At 39.0% G+C, this 20,674-nt stretch overlaps 1 protein-coding gene across 12 annotated transcripts in view; it reads right to left on the bottom strand.

Annotated features, from left to right (window-relative positions):
• The window catches only part of SCML2 (Scm polycomb group protein like 2), a 71,766-nt gene that overhangs the window by 38,469 nt on the left and 12,623 nt on the right, over positions 1 to 20,674 (bottom strand). For 5 of the 12 annotated variants that reach the window (XM_055802348.1, XM_055802345.1, XM_055802346.1 and 2 more), the window contains 4 exons: positions 19,322 to 19,429; positions 13,965 to 14,033; positions 7,570 to 7,640; positions 3,887 to 4,121 (listed from right to left, as the gene is read on the bottom strand). In XM_055802348.1, coding sequence (XP_055658323.1) covers positions 3,887 to 4,121; positions 7,570 to 7,640; positions 13,965 to 14,033; positions 19,322 to 19,343 — 397 coding nt within the window. In that variant the 5' untranslated portion in view covers positions 19,344 to 19,429. Of the gene's footprint in view, positions 1 to 3,886; positions 4,122 to 7,569; positions 7,641 to 13,964; positions 14,034 to 17,763; positions 18,486 to 19,321; positions 19,430 to 20,674 lie in introns of those variants that run through there. The other 7 variants (XM_055802349.1, XM_005231916.3, XM_055802350.1 and 4 more) reach the window with 4 other exon arrangements.

Below are 20,674 nucleotides of genomic sequence, written 5' to 3' on the forward strand. Positions count from 1 at the left end.
GAAAATCATTTCTTCTCCCTTCCACATCAAATAAAACAAAAAAATAAATAGCCTTACAAACGAAGGAACATATATGAGGGAAAAACAAAAATACAATTATTTTAATAAATGCATGTATCATATTCAAAAACATAAACAGGAAAATGTTTCCACTTTAATATTCTTCATTAACAAGTGAATAAAAAGCACAAATGATAATCAAATTTGTTTAGATGAACTACCCTATTCAAGCAGAACAAAGGTTTGGCTGAAAACATTCTCGTTCCAGATAATCTTCCCTTACGATCAACTACTTTCCAGTTAAATTAAAAAAAAAAAAAAAAATCCCTCTCATTTTGCTTTCTGTGCTTTCCAGATGGATGTTTCAAAGTAATGAGTAAGATAACAGACATAGTGGACATTTTTTCTGTGTCTTTAGTAGTTATATGTCTGGCACAGTTCTACAGAAAAACAGACATAATACAGCAAATTGGAAATTTTTCCACAAAGCAAATAGTACCAGAATCTGCCAGGAACTGATGAGTTCTCTCATAACTGAGCTTCAACAATTCAACTCAAAAAATGTAACTAGAAAGGTGCAACATATCTGCAATTCTTGATCCTTTTAATCATTAAGTTATCTAAGATTGGATTATATGCTATAATGGTTCTTTATTAGTAGCTTTAAGCTATCTTCAGTTGAATAAACAGTTTTCAGGTTTTAAGTATCTATGCAACACCTAAATGAATACAAAGCTCCTATTTGATAAATGGTGTCAATCTGAGGACTGCTGAGCTCATTGATTATCAGTCCTGGTCTGACACCAGTCTTTACACAACCTAAACACATGTGGTTACTGAAACACAATATTCCTAACCAGCCAGCCCAGAAGAGACATATACGCAAAACAAAGAAATGACAACTAAACAACAGTTTCTATTAACTTCATTTGGCCTTTAAGTTTTCTGGTAAAGCCAGAGAAAATGTTATCTTCAACAGAATTTGTTGAGAACATTAAGCTCTCAACAACAGAGAAGCTCACCTATGAAAAACAGAGGCTGAAACAGGAACCCGTTGCTACATTCATCACTTTCTCAAAACCCTTATGCAACATGCATAATTAAACCTATGTAAAAATCAGGTAGGAGGGACTATTTTAGCTTGTTATTATGATAGAAGCGGAACATTAGTATCCAGAAGGTTCCCTACTACTCAGAAAAAAAAAATTAAAAATCAGTTGCTTAAATGTCTAACAGGAGGTAATTATACACCCAATTAGCTCCCAGCTTTGCCCAGGAACAGGATGCTGTAAAACTGCCAAAAAGGCTTTTTCAAAAATTTATCTAGGTATGCCAGAACGTTTGATTGCTGGAACTTAGCCTATCTCTAGAAAAATCTAGGGCTGGAAGGACAAAATAATGGCACTCACATTCTTTTCTGAATAACCAGCAATTGTTCTGAGGGCAGGTAAACTTACATGCTGGGGTGCAGGGAAACAGCTTTAGGTGCTGCACTACAAGCAGCCTGAACAAATAGGAGTAAGAAACAGTACCCAAAGAAGAAGGCATCAACCTTTACTGACAATCATGGAAAGTTTATCTTCTTAATGCATCAACTGCCCCCATTATACATAACCAGAGCTGTTTTATTCAGACTGGTTTAGAAACACCTTTTAAAAAAGCATTAAGCTCCTGAACTGAAGCCATATATTTAACATTGATGAAGGTGCCGCTGAAGGAACAGGTATACTCTTCTCTGTTACAACCCTCTTGCATACTGGTATCACTGCATTCATTTTACAAGGTTATACCAAGAACTTCAGAGAGGTTAAACTGAGTAACTTAAAAAAAAAAATAAAAATCAGAATCTTTTCCCCCCAGGTCAAGACTACCCAGTGCTTTCATTCAAAACCTCTATATATCCACAGGAAAGAACGAAAAAAGCCCTTCTGGGCTCAAACCACATCTATCTATCCCAAATAATATTCTTCTAGACTGGCACCCTGGTTGCACAGCTTTCCTTGTGTTTCTAAAGCAGCACAACAGCACAAAAGAATCTACCCTTATAATCTATGTGAAGTGCCTTAACAGTTACATCAATTGCTCCTGTGTCTGTCTGCCTCTCTACAAGCAAATCAGGTTTCATGCTGTAGTGAAGTGATACTTTTCACTTCATCTTTCAAACAGAAGAACTGAAAGTGGTTAACAAATTGGAATGACAAGTTTTTTCAGATGCTACTAAGAGAAAGCATACCTATGTTCACCAAACCTCTAATGAGAAATCTGTAAGTTACTGATAACCCCAAACCAGAAGCAGGTTCATAACAATACAATGGGAAACTAGCAGTAACCAGTTCTGCTTACAGTTTGTTTTTTATATTAAGAACATTATTTCTTGCGTCTTCTAAAAATTACAGAAGATAACAGGAAACAGGGGAGGGGGTGTTGCTGCTGTGGAGGTTTTAAGATAGATTTTTATCATTTTTTTCCTCCTTTTTAAAAGCAGACCTATTTTCAGACTAATGTGAAAACTGTGTTTCTTTAAAGATTTCCACACCTAGAAGTTTCCCTACAACAAATATCACAGAATCATAGAATGGTTTGGGTTGGAAGGGACCTTAAGGATCATTAGTTCCAACCCCCCCTGCCCTGGGCAGGGACACCTTCCACTAGACCAGGTTGCTCAAAGCCCCGTCCAGCCTGGCCTTGAACGCTTTCAGGGATGGGGCATCCACAGCTTCTCTGGGCAGCCTGTTCCAGTGCCTGACCACCCTCACTGTGAAGAATTTCTTCCCAATACCCAACCTAAATCTACCCTCTTTCTGCTTAAAGACATTACCCCTTGTCCTATCACTACATGCCCTTGTAAAAATCCCTGGTACAAAAATGCAGATCTAAATATACAGGACAATCACAGCAAGGTGATACCACACTTCATTATCCCTAGCAGTCAGTCAGAGTTACCTCTGACTATTCCTTGTATAGCAAGGAACTGTTTGTACGGTTCCCCGTTTAATAAACTTCCTCAGTAAGACTAAGCCCATGCATTATATCTCAGTTTCGGAAGACACGTGATGTTGTCACCCATATTGCTCACAGAAGGCAAAAGAAATTCTGTGTACTATTTCTAAGCATAGGAAAGCTACACCTTGTTCACGAGCATTACTTGTGCTCACACACTAGTCATGAAAAACTGAGCAGATGTTCCCCAACATGTGTTCCTTTGAGGAAATGAGAATCACACACAATATAAGCTTGTAGTTTCCTACAGCTCTGGAATGCTGTTTCTCCTATCTTAGAGCAGAAGGCTGCAATATCACCACTAACACACCCTATCCTGCCTTTCCCAGACCTCAACCCATTTGCCCAGTGCCCAAGAAATCATTCAGGCTGTCCTGAACTGCTGCACCTTCCGCCGAGGGCTGCACAGGTTGGCTAACAGCGAGCACCTTCTACTGAGCTGCTCTCCCAGTCACCAAAGAGGAACCAGGCAGGTCAGCTTTCCCCAGCTCTTACCAAGGTCTACTCAAAGGAGCACACACAGCATCAAGCAAGAAAACATGGTATCTGTACACACTCCAAAGACAGGGCGTGTATGAGGGAACATTTATAAAATGTGCACGACAGTGTATCTCATCGTCAACAAAGCTGTCAGACACTCCCATTTAATGTTAAGGGACTACTTTAAAAACCCCAAACACAACTCAAACTAATTATTCTGCTCATTCTTATGTCAGAAGAATCCAAAAAGAAGAAAAAGCCACAATGCAATTAGCCTGAATCAGTTTGCTTACATCTTTTTCAATGAAATAATAGTTTGGTGAAATGTTTCACCAAGACAAAAAGGTAAAATCAACTTGTCAAAGCAGTACTCCACGCACATTAGTTCAGAAGTTTTGTTTCTTACCAAGTGGAGGCTGGAGCATGCCCCCTTTCTTTTCGCAGGTCCCAATGGGCTGTATGTCTGAGGAATCCACAAGCCTCCAAAAATCATTTTTGTTGTCACTTCCATCCAGCCGCAACCTTAGCCTGGCACCGGTGATTCCAATTACCGTAGCTATACAAACCGAGGTAACATTGCGAGGATCATGGGCTTCCAGTTTCATACCAACTTTGAAATCGTTTGTAGGTGGAATTCTAGACTACAATAAAAGGTAAAATTAGTACAGATAAATTTACCAGCCAGTTCAATATACAGCTTTCATTCATCCAAACATATACAAATGGTAAATATAAAGAAGCCTTTGAACTTGTGTTCACCAGCACGTGTTTAATGTTTAGCAGCAAGTCAGAAAAGCCAGCCAACAGCTACCATTTCAGATACTTGATGTTCCTACTGAATAAACATGACTGATTTCTAAAACAAGACTTACGCTAAGAAGGGTAACAAGGGAATCTGGATGAAGATATGAACATAAAGATGGGGGAGCAGCGATTAATACTTGAAGTGAATGGAAAACAAGGACATCCGGAAACATGCCAGTCAACTGAAAAAAGCCTCCAAACCAACTCACACAAAAAACCCAAAAACAAACAAACAAACCAAACTCAGAAGCCCTTTTCTGCAGCTCTTCCAGAACAAAGCTGCTCTTGAACACAGATGCCAAGAATTGTAGGCAGCCTTCCTCCTGACACTTAAACCCCGTAGCTATCCCACACAGACTAATACAATCTGAATCCTAATATGGGAGGCAGGTAGAAAAACCAAAACCATGGGCATTCATGCTCACAAGATTCACATGTTCCTTCTCCTGCCTGCCTGACCAGGTCAGGTGGGGATCCCATAGTAAGTAGACAAGGGTGGGCTTATTTGTCTGGGTACACAGAAAAAGGCTGAAGAAATCTGCTACCGTAATAAGTGTTAGTTTGTCTCCACCACATTTAATTTTTTAAAATACATCTTGCTCTATTTGCTGTGGTGTGCAGGTGCACTACTTACAACACACCCTAGATCAATAGCAGTAGCCCTGGAGGAGTCCAAGCCCAAAAACAGAGGAGAGTAATATTCAGTGAACACTGAGTGTAGCATCTGCCAATGCTGCATTTAGACAGCAGGCTGTCTGAAAGGGGAGCCTAAGCATATTAAATTTAAAGGGCAATTCAATTTCAGAATATTGCTTGTCAACCTGTTATTTTCTACAACCATGAAAAGCAACTGAAACTGAGAAACTGGGGAGTTAGTTTGTTTGTAGAAAAGGTGAGCTTGTTTAAATAACAATAACTCAAGGCATTCTACTCAAAAGGTAACTCCCCCATGCCTGTCCATCCTTTCAGCAAAATAACAAAATCCACTCAGTGTTTTAAGCTCTGTTCAAACCACAAGGGACCGAGTTTTTTAATTTAAAATTTTCAACTGCTTGAAAAAACTTTCAGGGTGAGAGAAAGGGATGTGGAATGCACCAAAATTGTAAGTAGTAATTAAAAACAACTTAGAGCAACAGATAAAATACCTTCTAAATTAAGATAAATACTTTAATCAATTTCCATTAGCTGTCTGTGCTTGTATCTTAATTTATGGTAGAGACTTTAATTTATGGCTCCCTCAGTCATTTTTAATTACTACAAAATTAAAACTTTGTAGAATTCCCACAGGTCACAAATTCTGGATATAATTGTCAAATTAAGCTTCTCTCTGCTATTTGTTTTCTGGCTGGCCACAGCAGTATATTTCTTTGCATTACACAGAGTGATAATGACATGTAGAATTCATGTGTAACCCAATAAAAGTCAAATTAGTCCTACAGAAATCTCAAGCACTTTAGTTTCTAAAATTTGCAAACACTGTGTAGTGAGAGGAGCTAGCTCTGCACTAATTAACTTTGCATATCACTTTCTACTTAAAGGTCAACTCTTAGAAAAACTGAAAGTCTGCATATGTAAATTGTTTTGAAATTTTCTATGCACAAAAATTAAAGCTTTTCCTTCCAAACCACACACTTCTTAAGCAATCCAGGTCACTTGATTTTATCTAGCTCCAGTCAATGCATGTCACTTAAGCATCTTTATTTAAGGTGTTACTCAGTTGCCCAGTTTGGACCTCTTGAGCAGTAGTAGAGAAAAGGAAGGTGCAAGAAAGGCACAAAGAAAGGCTTCTGAGCGGCTTTCTGCAGTAGCTACATCTCTCAGGAACATACACACTCTGGTCATGGTGGTCTATGGTCTGCGAGTATGGCATTGACCTCAGAATGATCCAGGGGTACACTACTGCCCTCTGCCCCTACCCAAGCAGAGTTTGAGGTCTCTGCCTTGAGCTGCTATCCACTGTGAAAAACACGCGCTGTAGAATTAATTTCTGAAGCTGCACTCAAACAGAGCTTTGGGCACTACTATTCTTAGCCATCTCTCATCAAAAGCAGCACGTGAGGGGCTCTTTGACCTTCCTCATCTGCAAACAGCAAGCTGAGATTCAAGATCTACTACAAGGAAATGCTCCCACCTGCATTTCTCTCTCCCTGTTCTCCATTCCTGCAACAACTACAGATTCACTGAGTGATGGTTCCTCTCCTGAGACTATTCCATTTGCGTTGCTTTTTGTTTGGTCGCCAATGGAGGCCAGTAAGATTTACAATATCATCAGACTACCAATGAACCCTAGAAGATACCTTTCTGAACACGTCCAATCCACTAAACTAGACATGCACCGCTTGTCACACCTATTACAGTTCTATCAACCTGAACTATCCAATTCCTTCAGGATCTATTTTCCTAACACAGTGAAGGCATACAGACCAAAACTCATCCTATTTAACTTTACGCAGCTAAGATGCTCCTCAGATTGGAAAAACAGTGGCCCCAGCTCCTTCAATAGTGAAAAAGATGCCTGCAGAGGTCGACTCAGTCTCCAGAGAGCCGAATAACCGGAGGTCATTAGCTCACACAAGATGGTAGATTTAAACTGCACCTGCAACTACATACCAAACCATTGCGGGGAGGGCAGGGAAACCAAACTTGTAGGGCACAGCATAGAATATGAAAATAGTACATTAAACACCCTTCATTATAAATCCAGTATTTCCTTTGTATTCCCATATATTCCTCTTGATGTATTTTTTTTAACTTCAGTATCTGTTACTCCTTTGAAAAAAGCACTGTGCTCAGAAAGAGACAAAATTAAAACGTATTTGAGAGATCCAGAAAAGTGGTGAATAAACTCCACTACACACCCACATACATCTTGTAGCTAGCCAGAACTGAAAGGACTCTTTCAAAAATGGGGCAGGAGAAAGGCTCCTCTGATGATCAGCCAAATTAATTTTCACTAAAACTATGGTACCTCTAAGATTACTGGAAAAAGTAGAAAATACTTTTGAACTCTGATAAGCCTAGCGGTTTTCATTAACTAGTCTTTTTTTAAAAAGAAAACAGAGTCCAAAGCTACAATTTTAATGAAACCCTCAAAGTTTGGCTTGAGGCGGACACCAAGTATGAAAAACTTCAGCAGCTAGCATCTGCCAAAACTGTAAGCTACTGATAACTCCAGATCAAAAGAAGTCAAATGGGAAGTTTGCAATCAGTCTGAACATAAAAATTGCTCTAGGATCACCCTGTAACACACACCTACACACACTTGCAAAATAGTATCAGGCATACCTGTCTGAAACAATGTAGAGGAGCAGCCACTGATTCAGTTTCTTTCAGATAATCATCCCAATTAAACTGTTCTGGAAGACATAAGAAAAAAAAAAAAAAAAAAAAAAAAGACCACACAGACCATTTTTAAAGGCAACTTAAGTTAAAAGGGGAGTTAGGGAAAGAAAGGGACAGAAAACCCCAACTATCTTATAGAATAATCTTTTTTTTTCAAGAACAGGATTACTCTCAAATGGAAAACCCCCCACCTTTGAAAAACATTCAACCCTTGAAAGAATTTTAAGAGCACCGTTAATTCATAGGTGCAATCACACAATAGGCAAAATCAATATAAACCTTCCAGATTATTTTTTTGTGGGGTTTTTGTTGTTGTCCACATACAAAGATAAACGTCAGGGTACCTAGATTCAATTCTCTGCATAAGGACGTTCCAAGCATCCTCGTACAAATCATGTTACCCTTTCTGTATTAGATCCCCTAACAGCAGGACTGATAGGATAACCTCATAGGAATACTGAGATGATATATGTTGAAAAACATGGACATGTAGATTCTGTTGAAATGTATTTATTTCTATATATACTACCCCAGTCCACTAGAAAGCAAAAGGATTAGCACAGCCTTCCAACTGCATCTTTGCCTCTTTTCATCTAAAGTCTGGTAAAGGTTTCTTTTGGTCCGGTAAATATTATTGCAATGTTCAGCAACAGAATCATGGTATTTTTTCCAGTGTTAATATTGTCATTGTTTATGTGCATGGGTGAGTGTAATCTGCATTTAAGTTAATCGGTGTTATCAGTTTTGCATGAATGGAACAGTATGAAGTACTAACGTCAAAGATATAAGCAAGCATTACTTACATTAATATGAAGCACAAGAGAAAAACTACAACGGAGCAGCTCATGTTTTTGTTCCTAAATTATCTAAGTGAGCTCTTTTGCTTATTTTTCTTGTTTGGACAGCTGGCATCTTGCTGATGTTCCTGAACAGTAAAACATCCATGAACCCCAAAATGATGCAGCGATGCCACCCAGTGGCCCAGCAATGACCACTCACACAGCCTGTCGCAAGATCCTCCGTGACAATGGAGGGACCGCACCAGGCATATCAGTAATTTTCCAAAACGCCACTGGGTACAGGAGAGAGAAGCAAAGAAACAACCAGAAAATGGCAGCATTTTCCAGCACTCGCACACTGCTTCTCTGAAGGATGCGCGGTGGCTCGAACCCAGTCTGCCTGCATTAGCAGAGCACTGAGTTGAAAATACATAGTGCCTCAAGCAGAAGGGAACTACTCCCTTGGCCTGCTGAGATCCTCTTTTTTTGGCTTAACAGACTCAAAAGTGTACGAGTGATTTGTCCTTGGCACTGCAGAGGCCATGGGGTTGTTAGCTATGTAACAAGTCAGTATAATCACAAAAGCTGTTAATTTGCTGGTCTGAACTGTACGTAGGCTGGTAACAAAGACATTTCCATACAGTATCTTGGAAATCCACTTATTTTGGAATGGGAATTTTATTCACACATTTATACAGTTACAGTTACATCAAATTTGTATTACTTGCAAAAGGCAGGGCAAATTAACTTAAACATATGTTATATATTTGTATTTCAGGAAGGCATGCTCAGGAAAACGACTCTTCAGAGCTTTCTCCAGAAAGCAGCCTCAAGATCCATTGCTCTTTTCACTGACAGGCTAAGGAGGCTGCCAAAATTAGATACAATTAATTGCTAGCAAAGTTTCATCTTCTAAAAAGTCTTCTTTGAGTCTAATAATGCAGTTTCCACTTCAGGTTGACTTCTGTTGTGGGTTGTTTTTTTTTTTTAAAAAGTTGTTTTTTAAATTTTACCAAGGTAAAACTCTGATTAAAGTAAAACTAAATCTAGCCAAAAAAACCCCATGTTAGCCACATCCCAGCTGTCTCGGATCTAACATGACGTAAAAGCTGTAATCACAAATCACAGCCTCACTGTGTTAAGGACCATATAAATGTAGATACTTCAGAGACAGCAGCTTTCACCAGGAGAAACCCCATTCACCTTCTCCAAAAAAATTATCTCTATATACCAGCATTTCCCAAATGATCTCAATTATTACAACAGGACTGTAAATTTGGTGGGATGACTCCAGAGGGAAACAAAATAGTGGCTTTTTTTTTCCAGGGAACATTTACTAGAAAGACACATAAGGTAACACAAGCGGTCAGCTGCACATAAAGCCAAAAGGAAAACAGCATTGCCTGGCTCCCTGCTTTAAATCCTGAGTATCAAAACCTCTTTCATCAGGCAGAAATGACCTGAAGTTTAAATTAGAACCTCTCCACCTGTGAAGATACGCTGTATTAAATTAAAGCCAGGCTCTCAGAGATGGTGCTAATTATCATTTAATTACTGCAGTCATAGAAATAGGAGATGAATGTATGCTTGCAACATGTAAGATGCATGTCTAGGAAGATAATCACATTGAAAAAAATCTCTATGCAGAAAGCTTCTCTGTATTCTCCATGTGCACATGTAAAGAAGCAGTTGTTTTATATATATTTCTAATTCTAAAGCTCCTGAAAACATGTGATTTTTGAGAAATAGAAATCCTTAAGAAAATAAGCTCCCACTAAGTGACGTAACATGCAGTTCTCTTCCCACTCAAACCTGCAGGCTGAATTAAACAGCTTACAAAAAAATCCATTATGCAACAAGCAAAACTTTATAACCCACCAGTGAAGTATAAACTAGAGAGAGAAAGGAATTTTCACAGTGAAGAACAAATCAGCATATACAAGAAACAGGGAATACCTGTTGACCCATGGGTCAACAAACCTTGTTGCCTGCAATGTTGTATAAATACCCTATTGCTTCTTGTCAGACCTGCCAATCACAAAGTAACTCAAGCTAAAAGGGACCCCAGGAGGTCTATAGTTCAGCCTTCTGCTCCTTCAGGGTTCCATCACCCTCAAAGTGAAGATTTTTTTTTTCTTCCATCAAGTGTGAATTTCTTGTGCTCCAAGCCAGTGTTTGCTGCTTCTCATCCTTTCACTGCACTTCTGAGAGAAGCCTGGCTCTGAACCCTCTACAGCTGCCTGTCAGGTAACTGAAGACAGCAAGACAATCTCCCATGAGCTTTCTCTTCTTTTGGCTGAAGAAATCATTTTTCTAGTTTCAGTACCAGTTTTCTGCTTACATATTGCATTCCAGCTCCTTCATTTTTTTCGTGGACTGCCAGCCAGTTTGCTCCAGTATAGCAGTGCCTTCCTTGTTCTGGGGAGCTCAAAAATGAACACAGTACTCCAGATACAGTCTCACAAATACGAAAAAGCAGCAAATCCCGGCTCAGCCTGCCGCCTACAGTCTTGCTGACAGGACCCGGTATGCAGTTGACGTATTTCACCACAAGAGCACACTGCTGGCCCATACTCAGCTTGCTGCCTGCCAGGATTCCAGGGCCTTCCCTGCAAAAGTGCTTTCCAGGCAGCCAGCTTCCCTCCTGGGCTGCTAACAGGGCTCCAGTCTGCCCAGGAGTGGGAGAGGCTCTCTATTTGCCTTTGAATCTTACAGGGATCCTGCCAGCCCATTTCTCCAGCGGGGGGGGGGGGGGGTGTGTGTGTGTCCATCTGAAGAGCAGCTCTGCCTTCCAGCCTACAAGCTACACCTCACAGTTAGATGCTGCCCACAAACTAGCTGACAGCAATTCCTGTCCAACCATCCCCGTCTGCCAGTACACCATAAAATAGCATCAGCCCAAACGCTGACTTCTGAGAAACGCCACTAGCTATCAGCTGCCAGGTGGACCTTGTACTGTCTGGCAGTTCAGTCAACTTCCATCCACCTATCCAAACCACAGCTCACAAATCTGGCTGAAAAGACACTACAGAAACTATACCGCAAGCCTTGCTAAAGTCGAGGTGAACCACTGCTCTGCCCTTGTTTACAGAATCACTTACCACAAAAGGCAATCAGTCATGCATGGTTCACACTCAGCAAATCTATCTCAGCTGTTCCTAACCTCATCTTTGTCCTTTATTTGCTTGGAAATGACTTCCACGAGGATTTTCTCCATAGTTTTCCTGAAGACTGAGGTCAGGCAGACCAGCCTGTAATTCCCCGGGTGCTCGCTTCTTGTCCTTCTTGACACTGGGCATACAGTTTGTCCTTTTCCAGTCACCATGAAACTGCCCCTATCACTATGACCAAATGAGAGAAGCCTCACAGTGACAACAGTCAACTACCACAGCACCCTTGGAGGCATCCCATCTGCTCCCATGATTATATGAAAGGCCAGTTTGTTGAACCGGTCCCTGTCTTCTACTGTACTTAATGCCTCATCTTCATTTAAGTCAAAGTTTTACAAAATTTAAATTGAAAATTTAAGCTCTGAGTTAAGCGTCACTTGTAGGTAGGCAGAATTTAAGGTTCTGGTTTATTTAGGTTAGTTTAATACAGTATCACCATAGCCTAAACACTGTTAAAGCTGACAGAGCACCCTGTGTCTTCTCATCTCATCCTTAGGTTCCCCTGGCATGCATCTGAGACTTCTGACGCAGAGATGTACCTTTTCTAGTCTTTATCCCACAGTCTCTCTTGGTCAGAGATGAGGTTTCCTTTTAATTTTGGTTTACATACTCTTGCACACATAGTACTTTAACTGTAAGGTACTTCATACCCTGCTTTATACCATGTACCTCCTTCTATATGTTGTGATCATTCAATTAGAGTTTTTCTCCTCCTCCTGTCTTTCTCTGCCTTAGTTTCCTTTTTCACCAGTTCTCATATCTCTGTATCTCCCCTTCTCTTTAACTTTTCCTGTCACACATCCCCCTGAAAACTCTGGAGATTTCCTGTTAGCATTGTATTGCATCTTTCTTCATCCAGCATCAAGACACTCGCTCCTCTTCCTTGCCGCTAACAAGCAAAAACACAGGATAAAAATCTCTGTCTCATCTATAGACAAATCAGAGATCTTGGATGATCTTGAGCAAGGCACTCATCTAGGTGTTTGACAGAGCCTGGACTAGAATTCATGAGTAAATTCAATGCTCAGACACCAGATTAACAGCATAGTCCTGAGCGGAATAACAGATGATAGAATAAGTCTTGCCTGCTTAGCCCCGCTTTTCCACAAAGCTTTTTCAACACCTTGCTCTCTACCACAGGAGGCAGGGGTGTCTTCCAGTGACTCATAAAATATTGTTATCTATGTATGAAAAGCACTTTGCTGGTGGGGGATGTCTTATGGGGCTCTGTCATGTCAGACAACATTATTTTAAAACACAGACATGCTACCTGAGTCCAGTTTGACTTGGAGCTCCTCCTACACTGCAGAAGAGCAAAACCAAGACACAAATACACTTCCTTTCCTGTCTCAAAGTAACAAGGAAAAATAACAAAGATGACTGCTAGGATCCCAAGAAACAGAAGAACTAAGTCTGGCAAATGTAACAGCTGAAAGCTGTACTACGGCTGGTGGTAACAGGATAATGTATCTTTTATGCAAAGCCATCACCCCAACTACCCAGCCATGGTGTCAGTATCTCAGCACATTTGTCCAGTGACTACACTATTTGTAAGGACTCCTCTGTCACTACTCAAGAAAAGCTCTGAATCACACCATCTATTCGGAGTCTGAGGGCATGGAAATGTAAGCAGAGTAAGAGTTTAAGCAACCCAGTGATATTGAGAACTAATTAACAACTCTAAGAGATTTCTGCTTCCATCAACAGTACTCATGACACTTCTTACTGCTGCTGCTCTCTCACTGCAGCCCACAAAAGCTAAATTGCCAGCGATTCAATGTATAGGCTTGCCTTGTTGCACCTGTTGAGGATAGTAGGGGCTAAGTTTGATAAGAAGCTGGATCATTTCTGGCAAGTGTGTAGTTTCCTCAGGTTATTATAATAAACACAACTGATTTGAAGACAGAATTTGTTTAAAGTAAAACTAAAATCCTTGACAATTCAGTCCAGTTAGCAATCCTAAAAACTCAGACTTTGGGTTTCTTTGGTGCCAGCAAACATATTAAGGAAAGAGAAGATAATTGCAGCAGAAAAGGCATGCAACTGGGAAACACATGATGAGAAGAACAGAAAAATCAGTAATGAGCTAAAAAAAAAATAATCATGTTTACACAGCATCTTTGATTATATACCCAAAAGCTACTTGTTTTGACTAGTAAAAGTATGAGGCTCAAGTCAAGCAGTTTCAACCATCATTTTCTGTACCAAAACATACTTTCTTAACAGTTAGACAAAAGCAATGTTATAACTACTAACATCTAGAGATGGAAAAAGAAAAAAAAAAAAAGCAGCTTCAGGAAATACAAAGTACAAAGATTTGGTGCAATCCAAATACACACTTTTTCTTTTAGGATACCTTAACTAATAACCTGACAGCTGCAATACCTACCACTTTTTAAAGATGTGTTGTTTCCCTGCTGATTCTGTCCATCTTTCTCTTTTTTAATATTCTTTGAATCTAAAAGACAAGATTCCATTACATAATAAATGTAATATTCACATCATAACGATGTCCAGCATAACACAGAATGCTTTCAAACAATACAAAATGCCTTATTCCAAATACTGACTTTTATTCATTTCAGTGCATAGTCAAAAAGCTATTTGTACTATAAATTTAATCAGTGCGCTATTTTTCTTTCAAAACATATTGAGAAGTACAGCATGAAAAAGTAGAGCTTTTGTCGACTTATATTACATTATCAGAATAAATCTAGCTGCAGAAAATGTAGTATTAGCTCCACAAAGAGCAACCCTGCCCTAATTTTTTAACAGCTTTACTCAAGCTACATGCAATTTGAGATCCTGAAGATCACTGGATATCTTTTTAAATCTTGCCTAGACCACTATGAACTGAGAAACAAGAAAAAAACCAAAACCAACCCACGCTCAAAGCGTATTTCTGAGTTAAAGATTCCATTCTATATTTAAATTCTTCAATATTCAAATGCAAGCAACACAGTGCAAGTCAGTTATTTATAAAAAAAAAATAAAAATCAGAAGAATCTATCTTCTCTGTCATTCATCTCCCCACACATACAGAAAGGAGTCAGTCATATTTCTTTTTTTGTCATATTTCAGCATGAATAAAACACATAGGGATACAGGGAGGCCAGAATGGAGAGAATTGAGGGAGTCAGTTCCACATGTTCCTTTCAGTCTTTAAAATACACTGGGGTTTGGTGACCTGCTTTTGACGCTCATGGGCTCAAGCACAATTAAAATATGACACCGAGTTGGCAACCAAATGCAAGTACATTTTCAGATTTAAAAAGGTTATCAGCCTCTGTGTGTCAGAATAACTCTCCTGGTTTGCGAACGCCTCAGCATCGGGAATGGGGCTGCTCCTCTGGGAAGCCATACGCCTCAGCTCATGCCTTGGGTCATCCTAGTTAGCCTGAACTGTTACATGTGAAGGGCTGGCTCGCTTGTATCCAAAGATCGTGTTGATAGCTGATTCCTGGATTTACTCACATTTAAGTCTTTAGCTATCGATTGGGTTGCTTTGAGCAGGGTGGGGAGAGGCCCCAGGTGGGGTTGGTCAGGGACATTAAAGCCTGTTGGTGTACTCAGAGTCAAGACACCTTTCAGGAATAATCCAGGTCCCACAGCCCTAGAAAATATACCTCCAGCTACATACCTGCTCAAAATATGCTGCAAAAATATTAACCTGTTAATATTAATATCTCCTAAAGCAGGCATGGAGAGTACCACAGTTCCTTTGAAAAGAAAGAAAATGCTATGTCTACTCCTTGACAGTCTTCTTTCTTGAGTTACAGGCTCTTTCTTTTGGAAAAAGCTTGCTTTGCAACATTTTCTGCTTGATAGGTTCCCAAAGAAAAATTCTTCAGATGGACCCGATGAAATGCTTCTGGATGACACGCACAGAGCTCTGATCCCAGTACTTACTCAGGAGTAGGGCATTAACACACCCAAGCGGACACCCTTCGTCCTCACAACTACTGCCAGTGGGAATCTGAGAAAGGGGTAGTGTTAAAGCTAGCTCAGTAACAACAACAAGACACAAGGTTAACATGCACCTCTCCTTCAGCCTCTTTAGGACTGAACTGAATCCAGCTAGTTTTCTACTGAGCAGTGGCAATCACCAGCAGAGCCTTTTGTGATGTTCTACAAGCTGAGTTAGTCAGGCTTTCCCTGAAACAGTCATGAGACCATTGCACACATGAGGCTGACAGTTCACAGAATAGATAACTTCCCAATCCACTTATTTCAGAAGAGGAAATCCAATGGAGACCCACATAAGAGACTTACTGAAGAAAAGAACTAATAACTGTTTCCTGTGAACACCCAAAACTTGAAAGGACAGTCGTGAACAATGCCAGATTTCAAACCAGATCACAGCCTTTCACGAGACATCAAGAACAGGTGAAAGAATGAAAAACCACAGCCTGGACACCAGATGAGTTCTCGCCGACAGCCACCACCCAAATTATTTATTTCCTGTACTAGTTTGGTTTAGTGCCTGTCCCACAAATATCACAGCAAACATGAATGTTGAAATAGAACACCCCTGAAAACACGTTTTTCTTATCATCAGCCATTAGAAAATTATGAGAACAAGAAGAGATGATGACATTAATGAGAAGAAATGGATTCCTCAATAGCACTTTAAAAATCTATTTCATTTGAGGTGGAGGCATCCTCAGCCATATAATGAACTCAAAGTACCATCACTACTGCTTGTTTTTGATGGCCAGAAATTTACTCTAAAAACACTCAAGTACAACTTACCCAGCTCATGCAGAAGCATTCAAAACTAAGTCTGAATAAAACCAAGACTGTTTTTTTCAAAGAGTCCACTTGCTTTTCTGCATTCCAGTCTTCAACACTGGGAAGACTGTTACAAAGCTGGAGTGTTTTGTCTAAGCAGGTGAAAAACTACTAGCAACAAGAAGTACTAACCTGTTTTCACATGAGATACCCTGTATCTACTATCACCTCAGAAAACTTTCCTGCCCTCTATACTTCACAGTTGCTATGATGTCTTGGCCTGGTGTGCCTCTTCCAATGTCAGTTGTTAGGGTGAATAAGAATGTAAGGTTTATTTCCAAAAGCAACATTAAAGAAAATAAGATTTTATTAAAATCAAATTTTATAAACATTAAATACATTGCATTTTTCAAAAATGTGTACCAATCTATATTTGAAATTTTGATATTCTAAATTCTAGTAAATTTAGTTTCAAAAGATCACTGAAAACAAAATTAAGACATGGAAGACATATTGAATCACTGATTACTTCTTCAGCATATGACCCTCAGCTTGGTCAAACCTCAAAAATGAGGTTATGATAGAGGGAAATACTTCTGCAGGTACAAAGAGTATTTTCTTTTCATCTCCTTCACCTAGCCATATTCGATGACTATTCCTTGAAACCTGAAAAGCGGTCCTGAAAATGGGAACTTTCTTTTTTCATGTTAGAGACAGAAGAGATTATTAGTTCTAGTCTTGAAGCTCATGATGACAAAAAAAATGTCAGTTTAATTCATTATCTTCCTCTGTTCATGAAGTCCATTTTGAAAGAGACAAGTTTCAGTCTACTTTCCAACGTAAAACACACTATGCTTTAGATCATTTATCAGAATATGAACAAAAATGAAATGCTACTTAATCACATGCTACTCAGCTCTCTGAAAAAAAAAAAGAACAAAAAATAGGATACCATTTTCAAAGAAAGCTTTTAAAATACAGTAATACATAAAAGTATATAGAGTTTATATATTTGCTATGTAAATATATATATTCAGCCTGTAATACATACAAGCTAAATACTTATTTCAAAGCTTCATGAGGTAGTGATTAGAATACAGGACATACCGAAATTACAAAAGCAGCACATTCTATTGTTCACCAACTAACCATTTTTGTGCAGTGCACTTCATAAACTAAAGCTGTAGATACAAAACAAGATTAGAGTATTTAACACAGTGCTTTCTGCTTACCAATTCAAAACCCCATGTGTTTACATTACTCCCACCCTATCTGTAACTACAGAATTCTTCTGGCTGATAAGATTACTCAATAGAAGACAGGCAAGGGCAACCACATCTATCGTGCAAGAAATTGGAGACAAGGAAGGAAAAAAGCTATCTCGACTGACTTGTGAATGCCAAAAAAAAAACCCAACCCAAACACCACCAAAGAAAGCCAACAATCAGAAAAGGCACCTTTAGAATATAAGGTCTGGTACAGATAATCCAGTGTACAGTTCCTCTTACAAACTCCCATGTTGAACTCCAGCTTCTTGTCTGAGATGCTTTAAAAATCCACAACGCTTCTTTCTGGGAAGAGTTAACCTTTCAACAAACAAGGTAATTCCTTTGTTCATGTGCTGGCAAGCATCATGTCTTTCCCACAGAATGGTGTGCTACATAAGGAGGCACATGTGTTATCTTCTCAGATTTGCTGTTTGCTTGCTGTCAAATGTGGGGAAAAAGCAGTTCAGTCGTGCTTCCAATATTTTTGCAGCTATTTCTTAGCCACCTTAATGTCTTCAACTTTGATGAGTGTTCAAAAAATAGCAGGAAACCACGTTTTTCAAAGAAAACCTTTGTCTCTTCCTGATGGACGTGAAACACCTTTGGGTGACAGAACATTTGCTCTTCCATGCCACAGAGTTGCTCACTTTCAGATGAGGTTTATTAAGACAAGCCCAAGACTTACCATCGCTCAGGAAGGGGCCTTCTTAACTCCCTACCACACAAGGTTGTGAGCACCTTTTAGCTACCCTTCACAAGCCTCAGTCCACATAGTTGAGGATATCAAGACAGAGTGAATATGAAATGACTCCTTTCCCTTCTTTTTGTGATTCCCTAGTGAGATCCTTATCTTATCTGCCCAGAACAGGGTGTCTCTTTTCATATATTTAGACAACAGCCATGCAGAAAACCTGCAAAAGAAGGAGATAGGCTTCCTCCATAAACTCTGGGTGCAACAATTAAATGGATGACTCCTGCCATTACAGAAAATCTATTACAGCAAAAGACAATTATTTACCAAGGGAGCACACAAGCACATAAAGCATCTTGAGCTGAAGGTGGAAAGCTCAAGAAAAGTACAAAAGTGTTAGCAGCCTTTTATGGGGGAGGACTACCCATCTGAAAGCTTTGAAAAGCAACAGCAACCTGGTTTCAGACAGTGGGTCTTTCTTCACATTCTCTTTGTTTCACGAACTCAAACACCCTTGTTTCTTCTTTAGTCTCACTATTTTAGCACTTAACTCACAATTAACTTCTGCAGACATGACACAGCAAAAATCACATCTTCGTAGTACACTGTGCATTTGTGGATAAATTTCTTTAAAAAGGATTATTTCATCTTGAAGAGACAGCTGCTAATGCCATTCACTGTGATAAAATTTGATTCCCTGTACTACTCTGTTATCATCCTGCTAAATTATATGCAGTTACAGAATAAAGCACTACATTTTATTTAATATCACATCTAGACATATTCTTCAATTTAGAGTAGAATAATAGCTTCAAGGCTGTCACAGGACAAAATCTCTTTGCCTGAACTTGTAGAATTCCAGGATAAGCCAAATTTAGCATACTTACTCTAAAACAATGTGAAGTTTAAATTTACCTGTATTCAGTACGTATCATAAACTGTCTTCTTTAATCTAACAGCACAGTAATTGTCAAGTAATATACTACCACCTTCAAAAAGATAATTTAGCAGGTTTCCTATTTTCTTTCCTCTTGGATAAAAGCTACCAGGCCTTACCTTTAGCTGCTGTTCTCCCCATGGTAACACTTCTGTGATCTCCTCTCTCACAATAAAAAGGCTGAAGTTGAAAGACCAGTTAATTCTTCCTTTCAGCACAACAGTTTCCTGTGGAGTAGTAATACAACAAGTTAGGGGGGAGGCTGTTGTTGGGGTTTGGGTTTTCTTTTTTTGGAAAGAAGGATTTTTTTGTATTGGTGTATAATGATCTTGCTGCTTTCAAGTTGCGAACGTTTAACAAACTGTGTGTGGAAGAACAGCATGTAAACAGTCGATATTTCAAAGTAGCAAGAGAACCCAAACTCTTATTTCATTTAGACAGTTAATTCTATAATTATTTGCATTCTCTGTGGATTACTAATAAAAAGAAGGATATCAAATGTGCTTTATTCCTTTTTCCCCAACAAACAACACTGAAAAATGGAAGAAAGAAGACTTTTATACATAACCCACATGTACTGCCTCACTTGTACAGGGTTAAATAATCATCAATTTAAACATCTTCAGGCAAAACACACTATCTTGTACAACTACAGTGGAAGGGGGAACAAAACAGCCATGTAAGAAATCCACACAAAGGCCCAAGTGCACACTGATACCCCTGCCCACTAGGACTTGTAACAGCGCAGAGAACTTTTTAAGGAAACGCTAACTGCAGATAAAAGCAGCAAAACACATTCTTGTAGCATTTAGAAACTAGAAGGGCCAGATTAGTTAACTATTGTAAAACAGCAAAACAAACTTGTGTGTGTTACTGTGATTTTCTACTCCACCATCTAGGTTTTTTGAATTTTGACTATTTTCAATTCAAGTCAAACTCATTTGAAGCTTTCTAGCCTTGAAGTAACAAAGCTAGCAAGTTTATTATCCTTTTCCATCAACTTTTCAAGTAATAATGGGTAAAAATACATTCAAATTCCTGAATTATCTTCTTTGATAATTTCCTTTCAAGGAACTCTCGTGAGGTTAAAATTTACTTCAACAAAAAAATCAAGATTTATTAAAAAAATGTTATATAGGTGCATACTTTTCCCAAAATAAATTTTGCCAAAGGTAACATTTTTAGAAGCTACAGCTTTGCTGTGTTATTTAAAAAAGTTGAAAAACAAGTTATCAACACAGAATTTCTTGAATCTTGTATTCGCATGCTAAAAAAATACATGTACATGTTACATATAACAAGATAGGTATCATACAGCTGAGCATTTTCCTGAAACTGTGACATTTCAGTGAAATTTCTAGGAACTTGCACACTATGGTGATGGATTGCATGTTGAAAACTTTATACAGTGCATGTATACCATGACTGAAATTAATTAAATATGGTTTTAAAAATGCCAGTGACTGAAGAAT

Source organism: Falco peregrinus, chromosome 4 (assembly GCF_023634155.1).
Source record: "Falco peregrinus isolate bFalPer1 chromosome 4, bFalPer1.pri, whole genome shotgun sequence".
Taxonomy (NCBI): Eukaryota; Metazoa; Chordata; class Aves; order Falconiformes; family Falconidae; genus Falco; species Falco peregrinus.